Raw genomic sequence first — 22,851 nt, forward strand, 5'->3', positions numbered from 1 at the left:
AGAATATTCTAGAGAAAAGGAGCATCAACTAACTAATTAGTAGGATCCTAGGATCATAGATTTAGATTTGCAAGAGAACTTAAAGATCATCTGTTTCCAGATGAAGAAACTAAGTATCATAGTGACTCACTTGATCAAGGTCACATGGATAATAACTTGCAGAGCTTGAATTTGAACCCAAGTATTTTGATTCCAAAACTCTATCCCTCTCAAACACCTATTAAATGCCTATTTTGTACAAAGTCTTGTGATAGAGTTTCTGGAAGTTACAATTTCCTGAATTTACATAACTGCACTATCTTATAACCTGTATCTCTTACATAAATCTCACATGAATAACATGAGAGATATTTTTCAAATGCTTTGACAAAAAAGTTGGCAAACTTCATTACATTATTCTCATGATATGATAGATATATTACAAAATTAAAAAATGAGTTTAGTCTGATATCTGTTTTTGATGGCTATTGAAATGTTTACTAACTACTCCTTTAATAAATAAATCTAAGAATTTTTTCTAGGAATTAAACTTCAGTTAATTGCATACTCTATTCTCTTCCATTTCTTGAAAACTGGGACATCTTTGACCCTTTCCTAGACCTGTGGCACTGTCTTGTTTTCAATGATCTTTTAACAATCACTCAGTGACAATTACACCTACCAGTCTTTTCATTTCTCCAGATCTGGTTTGTTCAGAACTCGTTATATAAGTTTTTCAAAAACAGCTCATTTTCTCTACAGTTTTCCTATATATTTGGAATTTCAAGTTCTTCAATAGCCTTTTTTGTTCCAGTCTTTCCAGTTCAAAAGTCATTAAATCACTAAATTTTAGTGTTAAGACCACAGTGGATACCCAACCTGAACGAGAGCTAAAGAAGAAGCTCCTCTACTATATTTCTGTCAACTGGTTAGCCACCCTCTACTGGAATACCACTACCAAGGGGAACTAAATGACTGTGAATGACTCAGGACAGCATTATTTGTTAGGAAGATTTTCCTGATGTCATACTTGAGCTTGCTTCTTTGCCATAAATTATTCCTAGTTCTATCTTCTGAGGCCAAGCAGAACAAGTCCAATCCATCTTCCATACAATAATTCTTCAAGGACTTGAACACATCTATAATCCCCTCCATGAGTCTTCACCATCCAGTTGCCCTTCTCTGCCTCCTTGCCAGGATTAAATTATTGTTCTTAAACTGGAGTACTAAGAACCAAGCACAATTCTCCTGATGTGATCACTGTGGGTAGATTAGAGAGGGAACTTTATCTATTTATTCCTACAAGCCATAATTCTCAATGCTGTCCAAATTTCCCTAGCTCTTTTGGCATTTCTCTCACATTTTAGTCTCATGTTAAGTTTGCAATTCATCATAACTACCAAATTTTTCATATAAACTCTTGTCCGACCATACCCATCCCATATTATATTTGTAAAGCTAATTTTTTTGAACATAGTATGAGTCTTTTAATTTATCCCTAATAAATTTAATTTTATTTGATTCAGGCTATTGTTCTAACTTGTCAAGAACTATTCAGATCCTGATTCTGTCATCTAGGGTGTTTTGAGATTTACATCTTTATGCAAATCACAGACAAAAATGTTAAGCCATACAGGGTCAAGAAGAGATTCTTAAGGAATTACACTGGAATTCCTTTTCCAAGTTGACCTTGAACCTTTAATGACTATTTATGAGTTCAGTCATCCAGTGAATTCTAAATTCATTCATGTAGTTTCTACCTCTCCACTTTTCTCACAAAAATACCACAAAATACTTTATCAAAATACTTTGGTAAAATCTTGGTAAGTTATATCTATAAAATCTCCCTGATCCTCCAGCTTAAATAATACTTTCAAAGAAGGAAGTAAACTTAATCATACATGACCTTTTGTCACTGAAACCATAGTGGTTCTTTGGGAATCACTGATTCCTTTTTTTAAAATATATAACCTGAAGATGTTTATTCTGTGTTGTCATATTACATATGCTCAAGTGAAAGCTGATAGACATGAACCTAAGAAAGTGAAATTTCCAGAACTTCCCCAGGAGACATATGTGTCTTATTCTAGCTCTCTGATTCCATAGCCATCTCGGCATTGTCTTCAAAGTGCTTGATTGTCAAAGAGCAGAGGAATTCTTCATTTTTGTTCCATGAACTTTTTGATATAGCTCTTGATTCCTGAGATTACATACTGATGTTTCTAATCAGCACTGGCGTTTTCATCAGGAATGTTGGAAGTCCTCTGTTTTATTAACAATTCATTTTTCTCTAGTAGCTTTATATTCATTTTTGCTGGACAAGTTATTCTTAGTTACAAGCCTGTCTATTTTCCTTAGGAAAATATTGTATTCTGAGTTCTCTATTTCTTTATGATGGTAGCTGTTAAATTTTGTGTGATTCCAACTGTGACTCTTTGGTATTGAAGTCTTTCATTCTTAATTGCTTATTTATTTTTCTTTGATGTGGAAGCTCTGAATTTTATCTATGATGTTTTGTCATTTATGTTTGGGGATTTCTTTCAGGAAATGACCAGCAGATGCTATCCATTGTCATTTTGCTGTATGGTGCTGTGAGATCTGGGCATGATGATTTGTTGAAATGTGAGGTCTAGAATCATTTTTTTTAATTTTAATTTATTCTTAATTGCTTTGATTTATTTTCCAAGTCAGCTCTTTTAGATACTTGATTCCTTATATTTTTTCTTTTTTCTTTTTTTATTTTCTTTTAATATTTCTTATTGTCACATAGAGAATTATTAACTTCTTTTTGGTTATTTCTAATTTTCAAGGATTCTGTTGCTTATGTAAAATTGTGTTCTTGTTAATTCTCTTTGCAAAACTTTTATCTTTAACTCCAATTCTTTTCTAATTCTTTCCACTAGTACTCTCATTTCATTTATAAAATATTTTGTAATTGTTTAAAGAAATTCTTGCTTCATTTCTTCTAAGAATTCCAGCTGAATCCATGCTCAAGCTTTATTTTTATTTGAGGTTTTGCTTGAATGTTATTCAGAGTCATTCTCTTCTATATTTGTGTCTTGGGCACTCAAATAAGAAAAGGTGTTTCCTCTTCTAAGAGTCCTCTACACCAATTAAGTCATAGGTGCAGTCAACTTTCTAGTCCTTATCTCTAACCTATTAGTTAATACAAAAGATACACCTAAGAAGGAATTCACTTGGTAATAATTCCTCAGTCTTCAGGAGTCATAGGTATATTGCAGTCTAGGAGGGCTGGCAACTCCAAAATGCAAGGGAAAAGGGCATGAATCCTCATCAAAAAAATTCGAGCACTCAAGCATCCCAGTCCAAGCAGTGAGTTGTAACTGTGACACCAAAACAAGCAGGTCAAATTCCTGATTCCTGTTTTTAGATAGTCACTTGACATGTTTTTTTTTTTGTTTGTTTGTTTGTTTTTTTACAAAAACAGTAAAATTTTTTATTCATTCCAGTAGAAAACAGAGTTGTTGAATAGTGTTCTTTGGATGTTTAGCAGATAATACTCTGTTTCTTTGGCACATAGTAGGTGTTTAATGAATACTTGCTTACTTATTGATCAAAGTGTCTTATTTTAAACAATTTACACAAAGTCATTTAGTTGCAGCAATACAAACAGTGAACTTATATTACTGTTTCATCTTGGTATTAGTAGTACCAGAGGTTTGTTTCTATATCACATATTACATTCACAGCTCTTTTTTACATTCAAGAATTTGGTCCAACTTGGTGAAACACCACTTGAGTCCTTTAGTTACTTATTTTCTGGTAACCCTGGGATTTTACAAAGTCTTCATTTTTCACTTTTGTTTCTTGAGTATTACCAAAACTTGTACTATTTCGAAGTGGCTCCTCTTGTCTGGAGCAAAAGTTGTCCCAGTAAGAAGGATCTTCTGGGGTCAAAGGAATAGCAGATGCTACCAAATCTTCAAATGTCAAAAAAGTGAACTGTGACACAGTTAGCTCAGGATGATCTTGAGAAAAAACTTGAGGATTCTGTGGTCTTAATCCATCTGATTTCTTAAGAGCAACTGCAATATGATGGTACTCATCCAATCTGCTTTCCTCAAATACCCATTCTTCTTCCTCTTCTCCATCAAGTAGCATATTTGTTTCTCTATATACTTTGCCTACTTCCAGATGCAGTGGGGATATATTAAACTCGATTCACTGTAGACTAAATCCTATTCCAACCCCAATGGCTTTTAAGAAGCTTTCTTTTAGTGCCCAATGCCTATAAAATGTATCCAGCTGAGTCCATTCGTCTTCAAAAGCTTTGATTGTCTCCCATTCTCTCTCTGTAAACTGTCTATTCCTAATGCGAAAAAATTCTGGAATTGAGCTTCGGCCTGGCAAGGTTGTCTTCATGATATCAATTCCAACCTGTAGCTTTGGTTCAGCAGCAAGAACTGCATAGTCTCCTTGATGTGAGATATTAAAATTGAAATCTGGATGAGTACTGAATGAGTCATTCACAAGGACTGGTTTCCCTTTTGCAGTTCTCTGCAAGAGTATATTATTCCAAGGGATGCTCAATTTTTCTGCAATTAATTTCCTCATCATCAGTCGACCTACCATGGCTGCCTTGGCGTCTCGGGCAAAGACGAACTGGCCGATGCGATCCTTCTCCTCGGGCTGCACGGCACGCGCCGCCAGGAGCCACTCGGCCCGGCTGGGGCGCCAGGCGGCGCCTTGACATGTTTTTAATAAATTCTAGATTTTTAACATACACAAATTCATGCTCAACAGCTTATAGTTTTCAGAATCTATATTCTTTCCTTTTTTGAAAATCAGATCAATATATAGTCTTTCAAAAATCCTCTAGTACTTCTGCAAAATCTTTCAGATATCACTGACTCAGCAATCAGTATATGATATCTTTCAATATCCAAGAATGTAACTAATCTCATGCCTTAAATTATACATGTGCAGTTAAATAATCACTTTCAATCTCCTACCTTGAGGATCAACTACTTATTAGGAATTTTTGCTCTTTCCCAATCCAAATGTAATTCTCTATCTAGAAAACAGAAGCAATTTTTTTTTAAGTACAGTTTTTGTGTCCTATGTTTAGTTACTAGTATTCCATTCTTCCTGATTGGTGGCCTATCAAGGGATAGACTTTTAAATAACCAAATAGACTTTTAAAAAACCAATTTTTTGTTATATTTAGCATTCTTCTCTATTCTCATCTTATTCTGCATTTTTTGCATTCCTGAAACTATTTCCCATACTATTAATTTCATATATTTTAACATACATGTTTTACATGTATTTGCGTATACTTTTCAAATCTAAGTGGATTGGTTAATTTTTTGTGCGTCCACTACATTCCTCTCAGACAAAATACATTTTTATTCCTCATTGAAATAATTGCACTTTTCATTTTCATAATTCCATTCTTGAGAGTTGTTCATCCCCTCTAGGCTAAATGGCTCAATATAATTTCAGTTCATGGGCCTTTTAATGCCTTGAGATTTGTTCTCCCCCAAATGGAAAGTGCATGTCAGACTTTGTCTATCTTTCTCTCCCTTCACTAAAACAAATTTTTAATGGCAATGATCAAATTCCCCTCCCATTCTCTTTCCATGGACTTGTGACTTGCACGCACACACACACACACACACACACACACACACACACACACAAACACTGAGCAAATTAAGAATTAAGTAGTTCTATCTTCTCTCTATTATTGTCTTTACGAGCTGAGCATCAGTCTTATTCCTTCTGTGATACTTCTATTTTTGCCCAAATAGTTCAAAATCTCTTTTGTGTTTTCCTTCCTTAGCTTCCCTCATCAGCTTTAGTAATTCTGACCCTATTCTTTCAGGATTACAACGCACTTTTGTGTATCTTCTTTTTTTTTTTTTAATCAGTATCTGACTTCCCTATATTGCCTCAGCTTACCAGCCTTCTATAATTTTCTAAACAATCTTCAACCCTGTAGTCATTCTGAAGATGAGACTTTCTGAACTCAGCTATATTTGTCCTTGGATAACACATAGACAATCTATCACGTTGTCCAAACTCAAAAATCTTTCTGATCAGTTCGTTACTCCATTGGTATAGCCTGTACGAATCAAGAGCTAAACTTTAGTGAAAGTGAGGTAAGAAGGGATATAAGAAAGAAGAGTGACAAAAAAGAAAATAAAAATAAAAAAAGAAGAAAAAACAGTTTTGGAAATGAATTTAGGGGCTATCTGGTTCAACCCAAATTTAATTAATAATTGCCTCCATCACAAACTTGAGCAAATGGTCATATGTACTTTGTCTGAGGACTTCCAGTGAGCTACCCCCTGCTTCCTGAGGCACCCTGATCTGATTACAACATACAGGATATGAGGCAAAATAATTGAAAATAATACTTAAACACACAGTAAAGAACAATTAAATTGGAATAGAACTTAGAGATGCTATTTTTATTTATTTTTATTTCACTATAAAGGTTTTGTTCTAACTGCAGAAACATTCTATGGACTACCATATGCTAATAAGAGGCAGCTAGATGGATCAGTGGATAGAGCACTGGGCCTTGAGTCTACAAAACCTGGGTTTAGATCCAGCTTCAAACAGTTACTAGCTGTATGACCTTGGGGAAGTCACTTAACTTCTGTTGCCTAAATTTCCTGGAGAAGGAAATGGCAAACCACTCCCAAATCCATGCCAACAAAATCTTATGGGCCATATGTCCCATGGGGTCATGAAAAGTTGGACACAACTAAAAAACATATGTAAGTAATGAAAAAATATTTTTAGTGCTTTGTGACTTTAAAAGTGCTTTTATATTACCTTTATCAATTGCCAATCACACTAGAAGTATTATTCATTAAAATATTACATAATGACAAGAACTACAATGAGTTTTATAAACCATTTAAATGAATTTCTGTTATATTGGTTTCTGTAGCATTAACACTTATTTTAAAGTTTCATTACATAAATTTGGAAATATAATTTCTTAGACCTGTTGAAGATGTATTGACTTGATTATACTGAATTAAACATAGGCTTGGTGATTTTTTTTTTACAGCTTTCAGATTGGAGTCTGGTTGAAGCAATGAAAATTTCAAACTTAGGTAGGAATCCTTGGTCCCTGAAGTCTCCATTTCCAGCAGATTGGGAACCACTTAACCTCATTTCTTATTAAAAAGAAGGAAAGTGAGATTCAGAAATATAAAGTGACTTGCCCTGACTGAAGACCTTAGGAGAAGAATTAAGATTAGGTTAAAATGTTCTCATTAATCGTCATCCTTTGTTATCTTCTTTAAAACTAAGGTAATTGAAGTCAAGACAGTTCAGCAAGCATGAATTGCATCTACATTGTGAAAGATTTACATTTGGAGTTAACAAAACATGGGTTTAAATTCTTCCTAAGAAAGTAGCTGTGTGACTCTATGCAAGACTTTTACCTTTTCTTTGATTAGGCAACTCTCTAGGACTTGTCTACTAAGTTGTAGCCTGCTTTTGACGTACAATCATTGAATATTTCCTGATCAGAATTTCTCCCATCCCAAATCACAGCTCTTTTAAGTATGTTCATGCTAAGTTGTTGGGGAGACAAATATATAGAATGACACATTTCTTGCCCACTGTATGTATACAGTATACTTGGCAATTAGACATTTATGCAAATAAGTATACAAATTTTATAGGGGCATAAGAGAGATTTCCAAAAGGAAAAGCTGAGTGACTGATTATATTCAACTGAGAGAATCAAGGGAGGCTTCATGAAAGAAGTAGTACCTTAGGAAGTAGAACCTTCTCACCTCTCTTCTCTTCCCTTCAACAGAAAAAGCTTTTTTTCTGCCTCTTTTATGTGACAGATAATTTGCCACATTCTATTTTCCCTTTCTCCTCCAAATATATTCGTCTCTCATCCCTTAATTTTATTTTTTTAGATATCATCCCTTCCCATTCAACTCACCCTCCCTCTATATGTGTATAATCCTTCCACCTACCCTCGGAGTGAGAAAAGTCTCAAGAGCTATAAATATTATCTTTCCATGCAGGAAGGCAAACAGTTCAACCTCAGTAAGTCCTTTATGATTTCTCTTTTCTGTTTACATTTTCATGCTTCTCTTGATTATTGTGTTTGAAAATCAAATTTTCTATTCCATTCTGGTCTTTTCATCAAGAATGCTTCAAAGTCCTCTATTTTATTGAATGACGATTTTTTCCCCTGAAGTATTATATTCAGTTTGGTTGGGTAGGTGGTTCTTGGTTTTAATCCTGGTTCCTTTGACTTCTGGAATATTATATTCCAAGCCCTGTAATCCCTTAATGTAGAAGCTGCTAGATCTTGTGTTAGCCTGATTGTATTTCCACAGTACTCAAATTGGTTCTTTCTAGCTGCTTGCAATGTTTTTTCTCCTTGACTTGGGAACTCTGGAATTTGGTTATAATATCCCTAGCAGTTTTCCTTTTGGGATCGCTTTCAGGAAGTGATCAGTGGACTCATTCAATATTTATTTAACCCTCTGGTTTCTAGAAAATCAGGGCAGTTTTTCTTGATAATTTTTTGAAAGATGATGTCTAGGCTCTATTTTTGGTCATGATTTTCAGATAGTTCCATAATTTTTAAATTTTCTCTCTTGGATCTATTTTCCAGGTCAGTTTTTTTTTTCCATTGTCTTCTATTTTTTCATTCCTTTGGTTTTGTTTTAAAATTTCTTGGTTTTTCATAAAGTCATTAACTTCCAACTGCTCTATTCTCATCTTTGAGGAATTATTTTCTTCAGTGTCCTTTTGGACATCCTTTTCCATCTGGTCAATTCTTCATTTTAGGGTATTCTTCTCTTCCTTGGCTTTTTGGATCTCTTTTGTCTTTTGGGTTAGTGTTTTACAGTGTTATTTTCTTCAACATTTTTTGGGTCTCCTTTAGCAGGCAGTTGGCTCGTTTTTCTTAATTTTATTGCATCACTCCCATTTCTCTTCTCAATTTTTGCTCTACTTCTCTTCTTTGATTTTCAAAATCCTTTTGTGTTCTTCCATGATCTTAGATCAATTAATATTTTTCTTGGACGCTTTGAATGGAGGAGCTTTGACTTTGTTGTCTTCTGTTGTCTTCTTTTTGCATGTTTTGGTCTTCCTCATCACCAAAGTTAGATTCTATGGCCTGATTTCTTTTCTAGTTTTTGCTTATTTCTCCAGGCATTTACTTGACTTTTGAGCTCTTCGTCAAGGTAGATCTCTGTTTCTCTTGGGAAAGGGGAGTGTGCTGTCAGTAGCTCAATTCCCCTACAAACTCTGGGCCTAGAACTCTAGAAACTGTCGCTATCTCCACCCATGTTGTTGCTGTGGTTGCAATGGGTTCCGCTGCCCCCTTTGCCCTTTGCTGCTCTGGGGCTGAGACTGGACCACTCCACTCTCCCACACTGGTCAAACAGGCTTTTTCCATTGACCTTCCAATTTGTTCTTGGGATTTTGGTGTCCTGAAGTCTGTAAACTGCCACAGATGTGAGAGATTCAGTCTTCCCAAGGCCTGTTCAGGTCCATTTCATGCCAACATGACCCACGCTTGGAATGATAGACATTTCTTGGAGACCTTCCAGGATGTGTTGAGTGTCAGATTTGCTTCACTCCATCATGCTTTGAGTTCTGCAGCTCCACAATTTGTTTAAAGCCATTTTTACCGCTATTTGACTGGGCTTGGCGTCTGTTCTCTAGAAAGTCCATGCTGTTACTCCCCCATCTTGGCTTTGCCCCAGGGATAGCAGTTTCAGTAGAGTGGTGGAACTGGAAGTCATCTTATTAGAGTCTTAGAAATCATGCGGAAATGGAGCAAATGAGTAAAGACTATTACTTAGTAGTTCAGTAGTGACTGGGGATAAGTGATAAAGAGTGGTAACTCTGAATGTTTGTTTTTTTTAAGTTTGCTTTTCAGAAAGGAAAAGACAATATTTGAGACAAAGAATCAAAAGTCTGTGGAACAATCAGTCAATTAACATTTATTAAGCATTTATTATGTGCCAGTGACTATGCTAAGCCCTGAAGACACAAACAATAACAAAAACAGTCCATGCTTTCAAGGACTTATCTTGCAATGAAGGAGATAACTTGTATATATTTTAATATGTATGAACTGTATAGAGTAACTGGGGAGTAAGAGAAGATAATAGCTGCTGAGGCTCAAGAATTTGAGAAGCAGAGATTAGGAAGAAAACCATTCCAGGCCTGAGGGATAGCCATTATAAAGACATGGAGACAGAAGATGCAGTTTTGTGTGTTTGTGTGTGTGTGTGTGTGTGTGTGTGTGTGTGTGTGTGTAAAAGCAAGTGGGATAGAATGACTGAACCATAGAATGTGTGTTGAGGGGCAATGAAAGGAAGCTGGAAAGATAGGAACTGACTATGTTGTGAAGAAACAAAGGAGGTGATATTTGATCCCAGAGACAATAGAGAACCATAGGAACCTGTTAAGTAGGGAGGTGACATCAGACACTTTAGGAAAATCACTTTGGCAGTTGTGTGAAGGATGAATTGGAGTTCAGAGACACTTGAAAAAAGTCTAATTAGAAGTATATTTAAAAGTCATGATAAGAGGTGTGAATGTCTAAAGTAGCGTAGCTGCTCTGTAAGTAGAGAGAAGAGAATGTATTGAGATATTGCGAAGGAAGAAACAGTAAGATTTGGCAACTGGCTGCATGTATATGATAAGGTTGAAGAGTACAAGGATGCCCCGAAGATTTCAAGCTTAGGTAACTGCAAATATAATGGGACTCTCAATAATAATACAGAAGTTCAGAAAAGCAGACAATCTGGGGAGAAAATAATGAGATGGTTTTGAACATGCTGATTTTGAGATGTCTTTAAGATGTTCAACTTAAAATTTCCAATTCTCTATTGATGATGTGGAACTAGAGTTCAGGATTAGACCTGGAAGCATCAACTGAAAAGGCATGATAATTTAACCTATGGGAGCTGGTGACATCACCAAGTGAGAGATGATAGGGAGAAGAGAGAGAAGAATCTAGTACAGAGACCTGGGGGATACCTGTAGTTATGGCGATATTAAAGGTGACCAAGAAAAGTTCATCAGACAGGTAGAAGGAGAATGAGCAGAGAGAGAGCTGTCATGAAAACCAGGAGAAGACAGTATTAAGGATAATAAACTGGCCAAATATATTAAATGCTATGAGAGGTCAAGAAAGATGAAGACTGAGAAAAGAATATTAAATTTGATGCTTTAGAGCTGATTAGTCATTTTTGAAAGAACAACTTGAGATGAATGGTAAAATGAGAGCCAGATTAAAGAGTTTTGAAGGGAATGAGAGGAGAGGAAATGGCGACTCCATATGTAGACTTTTTCCCAAGTAGTTCAGTTAGTAAAGGCTTACTTAGCCCTTGACAAGGATTAGCCTTGACCAAAAGAAAAGACACCTTTTCCTTTAAAACTTGAGGAAAAGAAAGTTCAGGACTCCTGAAAAGGGTGCTTTATTGAAGTCAATAACACACTACTGGGAATTATTTTTCCAGATTATTATTTTCTTATAGTACCTGGGCTAATAAATTTGGTAGTATGAGGAGGCTAGATGGGTTCTGAATTGCTCAAGAGAAAGAATACTGAAAATCAAAGTTACTCTAATAAGAAAAAAATTCGCCTACTTCATTTTTACAGGTGATATATTTCACAATTTCTTTAATGTTGAAGTGTCTAAATTCATAGACCATAGTAGCAAAGAATGTGTGCCCTTGGTATAGCCTATTTCATAATCCTCCCTGATTTCTCTGTCTTTGTATCTTTAGGACATTGATCTATCAGAGGAAATGAAACCAGAGAATCAAACTTCATCCTCAGACTTCATCTTGTTGGGACTGCTTGTGGACAACAAGGTCATAGGAGTGGTCTTTGTTATGATCTTTTCCATCTTTGTGGTGGCTATAACAGCCAATATGGTTATGATATTTCTAATTCAGGTGGATTCCCGACTACATACCCCCATGTACTTCCTGCTCAGCCAGCTCTCTATTATGGACACCCTCTTCATTTGCACTACTGTACCTAAACTCTTAGTAGACATGGTATCTGAGGAAAAAACAATCTCCTTTGTGGGTTGTGGAATTCAGATTTTTCTTTACCTGACCATGATTGGTTCTGAGTTTTTCCTCTTGGGACTCATGGCCTATGACCGTTATGTGGCTGTCTGTAATCCACTGAGGTACCCAGTCCTCATGAACCGCAGGATGTGTCTTCTGTTGACTGCAGGTTCCTGGTTTGGTGGCTCATTTGATGGTTTCCTCCTCACACCTATCACAATGAATGTTCCCTACTGTGGCTCTCGAACCATCAATCATTTCTTCTGTGAAATTCCTGCAGTCCTCAAGCTGGCCTGCGCAGACACATCCCTCTATGAAACCCTCATGTATATATGTTGTGTACTAATGCTGCTCATTCCTGTCTTTATAATCTCTATTTCCTACTCTCTCATCTTGCTCACAGTCCATCGTATGCGTTCAACAGATGGCCGGAAGAAAGCCTTTACCACCTGTTCCTCCCACCTGACTGTGGTCAGCATCTTCTATGGAGCTGCATTCTATACATATGTGTTGCCTCTGTCCTACCATGCCCCTGAGCAGGACAAGGTGGTGTCAGCCTTTTATACCATTGTAACACCCATGCTTAACCCTTTGATTTATAGTCTCAGGAACAAAGATGTTATGGGAGCACTGAAGAAAGTCTTATTAAAATGTTCCTCCACACAGAAAGTTACAGCAAGTAATGCATAACATCAGCTATGAATCCTCCAGTTTTAGACCACATAAGGGTGGCAGAGTTGGAATAACCGCCAGTGATGATGCACTTCCCCTTTGCCTTCCAGTAGCCCTTTCCTCAACAAACCCTGTGATTCCAGACCTCATGGAGCAACCTGGAAGGAACAATGACAAGAAGGAGTATCTTTCTTACTTACCTTTTCTTTGATTCTTCTTGAGCCCAGGCTGCTCAGACTACATGGGAGTGCCTGGCGTAAAGAGTGACTTGCCTATTCACACCACCATGAGCTCAGAGTAATTAACTAAAAGCCTGCTATTGAAATGGATGACTGCCACACTTTACCATATGTGTTTCCACTTCATACAACATCTCTAGGATCCTACAGTGTACCCTATTGTTATGTCCTCCAGACCCTTGGGCACTGTCAATTGATCTGCTTACAAACACTAAGGAACTTTTTCATTTGTCCAAATCTTCACTCTTAGAATTTCTGGGCCTTTTCATCTGCCCAGAGGAGACGTTATTGCCTCTAATTAGCATATGAGCTCTTTCGAAATATCTAATTTTAAAAATTTGTATTCCCAGCTCTTAGCCTAGTGCTTAACAAATAATCACATAATAAATTTTTTCATAGTTATTCATCCTTTCATTCATAGATTCCATCACCACTGTAATCACTACTACTATGACCATTGCAGAACTACCACATCATCAACATCATCTCAAACAACTTCAAGTGTGCCTGAGGTTCATCCAAGATGCTGGAAGAGTTTGAGTGCTTGACAATCACTTGTTTTTTACTCCTTGAGAGTATGAATATTTGTCTCATCTGCAATTTAGAAATCCAGAAATGAGCAGGCTATTCATAATTAGTGTGTCCAGAGTGGCACCCGTCACCATAAAGAGAAAGAAAAATTTCAGTAAGTGTAGGTATGTGTGTGTGTGAGAGAGAGAGACAGAGACAGAGACAAAGAGAGAGAGAGAGAGAGAGAGAGAGAGAGAGAGAGAGAGAGAGAGAGAGAGAGAGAGAGAGAGAGAGAAAGAGAGAGAGAGAGAGACAGACAGACAGACACAGACACAGAGACAGAGACAGAGAGACAGACACAGAGACAGAGAGACAGACACAGAGACAGAGACAGAGACCGGGGCGGGGGGGAGAGAGGCAGAGACAGAGAGAGAGACAGAGATCCAATCCAGGCATAAGTGATGATGGTGTATGTAAATACACAGAAGTGGGAAAGGCCAAGAAGAAGCTAAAAAATTGTGAGTATAGCAATTTGACTGAAATATGGAGTTATTGAGTGGTAGTAGAGTGAAATAAGACCAGAATGGTAGACTGGAGCTAGAACGTTTCCTTTTATAGGTTATAGATAGCTGTAAGTTGATGAGAAAAGGAATGGCAAAATTTAATTATGCAATGGGAAGTTGACAATTAATTAGATGTCAGATGAATTATAATTGGTGAGAGAGAAGCTAAAATTGAGAATTTTAGACTACGTAAATAAGACATTGGTGGCATCAACAAAAATAGGGATATTAGGAACTGAGATAGACTTAGATTGAAGTGCTTAGAATAAGATTCACACGTGCTACTTATAGCACATTTTAGAGGCTTCTAGAGATAGAGGGGAACTGCAGGAAAAGTGCATGGGAATTTTCTTTGTCTATCTGGCATTTTTACTTTTGCAGAAAATAAAATTCTATTTGGAGAATGGAAAGCTGAAACAGCAATCTTCAGTTTTAGCTATTGGGAAACAGTTTCCTAGGGGATAAAATGAGCTGGTAGTGTTAGGGACTTTTCCTTTGACTTAACAATTTTGATTGGATTCATTTGCGCAGATAGGCACCAGTTTAATTGTGTCTTTAGCTATTTTCTTGCCTATGTCCTCTGCGTCACCCCAAACAAATAACAACAACAACAAAACTGGAAAAACACAATCACATATCTCAAAAAAGAGCTAGAGAAGGAAAAACACAAGCACTGCAATTCTTAGTTCCTCTGAATTTGGGGGGAATTGATACTTTACCATCTTATCTCCCTTATGCCACCTTGTGGTCACATGGTGGCATAACGTTGCCCTGATAATTTGTGCTTGCATAGCTCACTTTATGTAATGTAGAAAGGTTTCAGTTTTCAGGAATTCAAGAATGTTGAGTGATTCTGCAAAGTTCATGTCATAAACTCAAGATATTACTCAAATTCAGTAGAGTATAGCCAAAATTTGTTCCGTTAGGAAATACATTGGGAGTACAATATATTGTACTTATAACTGGAGAAAAAATACCTCAAGCTATAGTAGAAGAAATTTTCAGTTTTAAGGCTTTCCATCTTTGCTAAACTGACTACAACTGTAAAATTTCAGTCCATGGGATCTTACCTAACCTTTCACAGAACGCTTTGAAATCTATTCTCTCCAAACATGCATGCAAGACTATGTTATTAAGACATTACTTGGGAAGTTTGTCATTAGAACCCCTGGACCTCTTTCTAATAGATACAGGGTGGTGTATCCAGCAGACTAGTCAGATCAGGCCAGAAAATCTAGATCTGAGCCCTAGGACAATAGGTATAATTCAGTTCAATCTCTTAATATTATAGATAAGGAAATCAAAGTTTAGAAAGATTAAGAACTTTCCTCAAGGTCGTACAGTTAATAAGTGAGAGAATTTGCAGAGTGAGATAGAATTTACAGTCTTCTGACTGTAAATTCAGGTGCAGTACAGGCTATTGATTTCTATTATTATTTTTCTGGCTCCCTTGAGACATTTCTTGGTTCTAATGTGATTCCCAGTGTCCTATCTTTTCCTGTGGACCCCAGGACTTGGTCCATCAGTTTCACTCAATTATCTAAAAGTAGCAAATGCTGCTTTATTGGAAAGTGAATTCCCTCTCACTAAAGGTCTTTGGGTAATGGATGAATAACTGCTTGCCAGAGATGATGTATAAGGAATTTTTCCTGAAACTTCTCTTCTCTCTCTCTGCATTGTTCAATTGGTTATCTCATTATTTCCTGTGGATTAAATTATCAGCTTTATTCATGACTCTCTTAGATAACTATTTGTTCACCTCTAACCTGACATCCAGTCTCTCATCTGAAAATGCCCATGGAAATGCCATAGCTAGCCTGTACTCAACATGATCAAAACGGAACTTTTATTTTACTCTCCAAATCCTCTCTTCTTCCTCAGTCACCTAGGCTTGAAACCTAAGTGTCATTCTCCACTTCTTACTCTCATCTCCAGTATACAATCTATTCCAAATTCTGTCATTTTTATCTCTGAAATATCTCTAGTGTATGCTCCTTTCTCTCCTCTGGCATAATGGTCTAAACCCTCATCACCTCATACTTAGACTGTTGCATTAGTTTCTGGCTGATCTCCCTGTCTTTAATCTATCTCAGCTGTTACCACTCAGGTATCACAATCTTTCCTAAACAGAAGTCAAACCACGCCTTCCCTGCCCTCAATCAAACAAATCAAGTGCCCTCTCTTACATCTATGATCACACACAAAATCCTTTGTTTTTTAAAAGCTGTTCCCTTCTTACCTTTCCAGATATCTTAAACATTAATCCCCTCCATGTATTCTGAAATCCAGTGACACGTGGCTTCTTGTTGTTGCTAAAATTGCATTTCATTACCTGTTACCCAGGTTTAGAATGCTCACCCTTCTCATCTTTACTTCCTAATTTCCTTAACATTTCGGCTGCAGTCTTATCTTCTACAAGAAACCTTTCCTGATCTTCCTTGATTTTAGTGTCTTTCCTATGAGATTATTGCCGATTTATCTTGTGTGTATCTCATTTGTACATAATTGCTTGCATGCAGACTTTGTTTTTCTTTGTATCCTCCAGAACTAACAGAGAAACTGGAACCTAGCAGTAAATGTTTAATAAATACTTATTGACTTACAGAAATTTGATTAGATCTCTGAGGGTTCTCTCAATTCTTTAAATGTATGATTCTGTTGTTTAGTCATTCAGTTGTATCCGACTCTTTGAGACCACATGGCATATAGTACACTAGGCCCCTCTATAATCCAGTGTCTTCCAAACTCTGTCCAAACTATGTTCATTGCTTCCATGACACTATCTATCCATCTCATCCTCTGCTGTCCCCTGCTCCTTTTGTCTTCAAGTTTTCCCAACATTAGGGTTTTTTCAAGTGAGTTTTGTCTTCTCATCATGTGGTCAAAGTATTTAAGCTTCAATTTCAGTATTTGACCTTCCAATGATTAGACTGAATTAATTTCCTTAAGTATTGACTGATTTCACCTCCTTGCTGTCCAAGTAACTCTCAAAGGTTTTCTCTAGCAATGCAATTCATTTTATGGCACTGACTTTCCTTATAGATTGGTATTATCTGCATATCTGAGATCATTGATATTTCTCCTGGTAACCTTAATTCCAGCTTTTGATTCATCTAGCCTGGCATTTCTCATGATGTTGTCTGTGTATATGCTAAATAAATAAGGTAGCTACTTTGTTAGTATTCTTTTCCAATTTTAAACCAGTTTGTTCTGTGTTCAGTTCTAACTGTTGCTTCTTGACCAACATATATGTTCCTCAGGAGACAAGTAAGATGATCTGGTACTCTTATCTCTTTGAGGACGTGCCACATTTTTCTGTCAATGAAGGAGAAGTACATGTTTTTCCTGCAATTCCCTTGCTTTCTTCATAATCCAGAAAATGTTGCCAACTTGGTCTCTAGTTCCTCTGCCTCTTCAAAATTCAACCTACCCTTCTGGTAATTCTTGGTTCACACACTGTTGAAGCCTAGGTGCAATGGTTCAGTAATTTGAATATTTTTTGACATTGCCCTGTCAATCTTGGGTAACCCTGCATGGCGCAACTCATGGATTCATTGAGTTACACAAGCCCCTGCCTCCACAAAGACAAGGCAGTGACTCGGGGTGGAGGAGGTCTTTGGTTCTATGTTTTTAAAGTATTCCATTTTTCCCAAATTATATGTAAAAGCAATTTTAAAAATAAATTTATTTATTTTTAGTTTTCAGCATTCATTTCCACAAGTTTTAAATTTTCTCTACCTCCTTCTTCTCTCCTCTCCCCAATACAGCATGTAATCCAATGTAGGCTCTACAAATACATTCTTATTTAGGATATTTGCACATTAGCCATGTTGTATAGAAGAATTAAAACAAATGAGAGGAACCATGAGAAAGAAACAAAAAACAAAACTAACATAAAATAAACAACAAAAAAGAGAGCAAATAATATTCTTTGATTGGCATTCAGACTGTCCATTTCTTTCTGTGGATGTGAATGCTATTTTCCATTATGAGTCTTTTGGGGTTGTTTTACGTTCTGGCTTTGCTGAGAAGAGATAAGTCTGTCAAAATCTGTCATCACACAATGTGGCTGTTACTGTGTACAATGTTTTCCTGGTTCTGCTCACTTCATTTAGCATCAGTTCATATAAGTCTTTCTAGGTTTTTCTGAAGTTTGCCTGCTCATCATTTCTTATAACATAATAGTATTCTATTCCATGCATATACCACCACTTGTTAAGCCATTCCCCGATTGATGGGCTGCATTCCCAGTTCTTGGCCACCATAAAAAGAGCTGCTATAAATATTCTTATATATGTTGGTCCTTTTCCCATTTTTATGATCCCTTTGGGATACTTATCTAGAAGTGATATTGTTGGATATGCACATTTTTATAGCCCTTTCAGCATAGTTCCAAATTGCTCTACAGAATGGTTGTATCACTTCACAACTCCACCAACAATGAATTAGGGTTCCAATTTTCCCACATATTCTCCAGCATTTATAATTTTCCTGTTTGTCATGTTAGCCAATATGATAGGTGTGATGTGGTACCTAAGAGGTATTCTGATTTACATTTCCCTAATCAATTATGATTTATTTTTTAATTAAATTTATTGATTTAACTTTTAACATTCGTTTTCACAAAATTTTGGGTTACAAATTTTCTCCCCTTTTATCCCCTCCCCCCCCAAACACCAAGCATTCTAATTACCCCTATGACCAATCTGCTCTCTCTTCTATCATCCCTCTCTGCCCTTGTCTCCGTCTTCTCTTTTGTCCTGTAGGGCCAGATAGCTTTCTGTACCCCTTTACCTGTATTTCTTATTTCCTAGTGGCAAGAACATTGCTCGACAGTTGATCCTAACACTTTGAGTTCCAACTTCTTTACCTCCCTCCCTCTCCACCCCTTCCCTTTGGAAGGCAAGCAATTCAATATAGGGCAAATCTGTGTAGTTTTGCAAATGACTTCCATAATAGTTGTGTTGTATAGGACTAACTATATTCCCCTCCATCCTATCCTGTCCCCCATTACTTCTATTCTCTTTTGATCCTATCCCTCCCCATGAGTGTCGACCTCAAATTGCACTCTCCTCCCCATGCCCTCCCTTCTATCATCCCCCCCCACCCTGCTTGTCCCCTTATCCCCCACTTTCCTGTACTGTGAAATAGGTTTTCCTACCAAAATGAGTGTGCATTTTATTCTTTCCTTTAGTGGAATGTGATGAGAGTAGACTTCATGTTTTTCTCTCACCTCCCCTCATTATCTCTCCACTAATGAGTCTTTTGCTTGCCTCTTTTATGAGAGATAATTTGCCCCATTCAATTTCTCCCTTTCTCCTCCCAATATATTTCTCTCTCACTGCTTGATTTCATTTTTTTTTTAAGATATGATCCCATCCTCTTCAATTCACTCTGTGCACTCTGTCTCTATGTGTGTGTGCATGTGTGCATGTGTGTGTCTGTACTCCCACCCAGTACCCAGATACTGAAATGTTTCAAGAGTTACAAATATTGTCTTTCCATGTAGGAATGTAAACAGTTCAGCTTTAGTAAGTCCCTTATGACTTCTCTTTGCTGTTCACCTTTTCATGCTTCTCTTCATTCTTGTGTTTGAAAGTCAAATTTTCTTTTCAGCTCTGGTCTTTTCATCAAGAATACTTGAAAATCCTCTATTTCATTGAAAGACCAGTTTTTCCCCTGAAGTATTATACTCAGTTTTGCTGGGTAGGTGATTCTTGGTTTTAGTCCTAGTTCCTTTGACTTCTGGAATATCCTATTCCATGCCCTTCGATCCCTTAGTGTAGAGGCTGCTAGATCTTGTGTTATCCTGATTGTATTTCCACAATACTTGAATTGTTTCTTTCTAGCTGCTTGCAATATTTTCTCCTTGACCTGGGAACTCCAGAATTTGGCCACAATGTTCCTAGGAGTTTCTCTTTTTGGATCTCTTTCAGGCGGTGATCTGTGGATTCCTTGAATATTTATTTTGCCCTCTGGTTCTAGAATCTCAGGGCAGTTTTCCTTGATAATTTCATGAAAGATGATGTCTAGGCTCTTCTTTTGATCACGTCTTTCAGGTAGTCCCATAATTTTTAAATTGTCTCTCCTGCATCTATTTTCCAGGTCTGTTGTTTTTCCAATGAGATATTTCACATTATCTTCCATTTTTCCATTCTTCTGTCTTTGTTCTGTGATTTCTTGGTTTTGCATAAAGTCATTAGCCTCCATCTGTGCCATTCTAATTTTGAAAGAACTATTTTCTTCAGTGAGCTTTTGGACCTCCTTTTCCATTTGGCTAATTCTGCTTTTGAAAGCATTCTTCTCCTCATTGGCTTTTTGAACCTCTTTAGCCAATTGAGTTAGGCTAGTTTTCAAGGTGTTAATTTCTTCAACATTTTTTTGGGTCTCCTTTAGCAGGGAGCTGATCTGCTTTTCATGCTTTTCTTTCATCTCTCTCATTTCTCTTCCCAGTTTTTCCTCCACCTCTCTAACTTGATTTTCAAAATTCTTTTTGAGCTCTTCCATGGCCTGAGCCCATTGGGTGGGCTGGGACACAGAAGCCTTGATTTCTGTGTCTTTGCCTGATGGTAAACATTGTTCTTCCTCATCAGAAAGGAAGGGAGGAAATGCCTGTTCGCCAAGAAAGTAGCTTTCAATAGTCTTATTTCTTTTCCCTTTTCTGGGCATTTTCCCAGCCAGTGACTTGACCTCTGAATATCCTCCTCACACCCACCTTGCCTCCTGATCCTCCCAGCCAGGGTTTGGGGACTGAGATTCAAATGCTGCTTCCAGCCTTAGGGCTTTTGGCAGGGGCAGGGCTGCTATTCAGTATGAGATTGTGTTCAGGTGGTCAGGTGGGGGCAGGGCCGCCTCTCAGGCTCAGTTCCCTCAGGGGGTTTATGCACAGACCTTCCACAATGGATCCAGGCTCCCGCTCCCTTGGGGAGCCCTGGTCTGCCGCCACCTCTCAGCTTCTACCTCCCGGGGGGGGCCTGAGTTATGGGGGCACCCCACTCCCCTCTCGACCCGCCAAAGAGACTCTCTCACCGACCCCCGTCACCTGTAGGTGGAGGGACTTGTGTGGCTGCTGGAGATCCCATCCCTGAAGCCCGCTTGGATGTTTTCCTCTCGGTGCCGCGGCCACGGCAGGGCTGCACTCAGCTCCCAGTCCCGGCGCCCAGTCCGCAGCGCGAAGGACCCCCCGCGGGAGGTTTGCAGGTCTCTCAGGAACAGAAATCTCCCTCTCTCCAATATTCCGTGGCCTCTGGGTGCAGAATTTGCCGTCAGTTACTCCCCTGTAGCCGTTCTATGGGTTGTGGGTTCGGAGCTATGTGTATGTGCGTCTTTCTACTCCGCCATCTTGGCTCCGCCTCCAGGAAACTCTCAATTATGATTTAGAGGATATTTTATATGACTATAGATAGTTTTAATTTCTTCCTCTGAAAACTGCCTGTTTATATCCTTTGACTATTTATCAATTGAAGAATGACTTGTATTCTTACAAATTTAACTCAGTTCTCCATATTTTTAGAAATGAGGCTTTTATCAAAGACACTGGTTATAAAAATTCTTTCCCAATTTTCTGCTTTCCTTCTAATTTTGGCTGCTTATATAGAAATGCTGATAATTTAGGTGGATGAAAACAATTTTTGACATTTGTTGTTAAAACTTTGAACTCCAAATTTTCTCCCTTTGTTCCTTGCCACTGCCTTTTTTGAGAAGGCATGCAATTTGATATAGACTATACATGTGTAGTCATCCAAAACATTTCCACATTTGTCATGTTGTGAAAGAAAACATAGACAAAAAACTCTCAAGAAAAAGAAAGTAAAAAAAGTATGCTTCAATCTGTATTCAGACACCATCAGTTCTTTCTCTGGGGGTGGAAAGCATTTTTCATCATAAGTCCTCATAATTTTCTTGGATAATGCTGTTGCTAAGAATAGCTAAGTCTTTCACAGCTGATCATCTTACAATATTGCTATTACATTGTATACAGTATATGCCACTTTATAACAGTTACTGTAAGTATTTCTAGATTTTTCTGAGAGCATTCTGCTCATCATGTTTTATAGGGCTATAATGTACCACTATAATCATACACAACTTGTTCAGCCATTCCACCATTGATAGGCATCCCCTCAATTTCCAATTCCTTGACCCCAGAAATGAACTATGAATATTTTTGTACACATATGTTCTTTTCCTTTTGGTTTCTTATTTTATTTGAGATACAGACCTGGTAGTAGTATTGCTAGCTCAAAGGATATGCATGATTTTATAGCCCTTTGGATATAGTTCCAAATTGCTCTAAAGAATTCATGTCACAACTCCACCAACAGTGCATTAATATCTCATTTCCCCCACATATCCTCCAACATTTGTCATTTTCCTTTTCTGAACTGTTAGCCAATCTAATAGGTTTGAGGTTGTAGCTCAAAATTGCTTTAATTTTCATTTTTTCCAATCAATGGTGAGTTAGAACATTTTTTCAGATGGCTATAGATAGCTTTGATTACTTCATCTGAAAACTTTTCATATCTTTTGATAATTTATCAATTAGGGAACGGCTCTTATTTTTATAAGTGTAACTAAGTTCTCTATATGATTAAGAAATGAGGCTTTTGTCAGAGAAAATTTTCTTCAACTTTTCTTTCACAGTTACTATTGCTAACTGTATTCCCCTTCACTATATTCCCCCTCCTGCTTATTCTATTCTCTCTTTCCTTTCTGTCTGTCTTCAAAAGTGTTTTGCTTCTGACTACCGCCCAATCTGTCCTTCCTTCTATCACCCTTCCCCCTTCTCTTAAATCCTTCCCCTCCTACTTTTCTCTAGGGTAAGATAAAGTTCTA

General features: G+C 37.4%; 1 protein-coding gene and 1 pseudogene across 1 annotated transcript; one reads left to right on the forward strand and one right to left on the reverse strand.

The window, feature by feature from the left end:
* Positions 1–3,504: 3,504 nt before the first annotated feature.
* Positions 3,505–7,103, reverse strand: LOC140522667 (L-aminoadipate-semialdehyde dehydrogenase-phosphopantetheinyl transferase pseudogene; annotated as a pseudogene).
* A 4,659-nt stretch (positions 7,104–11,762) lies between these two features.
* LOC140523553 (olfactory receptor 2T11-like) lies at positions 11,763–12,722 on the forward strand. The gene has a single exon (XM_072638373.1). It carries the CDS (start codon positions 11,763–11,765, stop codon positions 12,720–12,722), a length of 960 nt encoding a protein of 319 aa, XP_072494474.1.
* The last annotated feature ends 10,129 nt before the right edge of the window (positions 12,723–22,851 follow it).

Source organism: Notamacropus eugenii, chromosome 2 (assembly GCF_028372415.1).
Source record: "Notamacropus eugenii isolate mMacEug1 chromosome 2, mMacEug1.pri_v2, whole genome shotgun sequence".
Taxonomy (NCBI): domain Eukaryota; kingdom Metazoa; phylum Chordata; class Mammalia; order Diprotodontia; family Macropodidae; genus Notamacropus; species Notamacropus eugenii.

Coding starts and splice junctions, on each gene's coding strand:
- LOC140523553 (XM_072638373.1), top strand. CDS start 11,763: ATGAAACCAGAGAATCAAACTTCATCCTCAGACTTCATCTTGTTGGGA.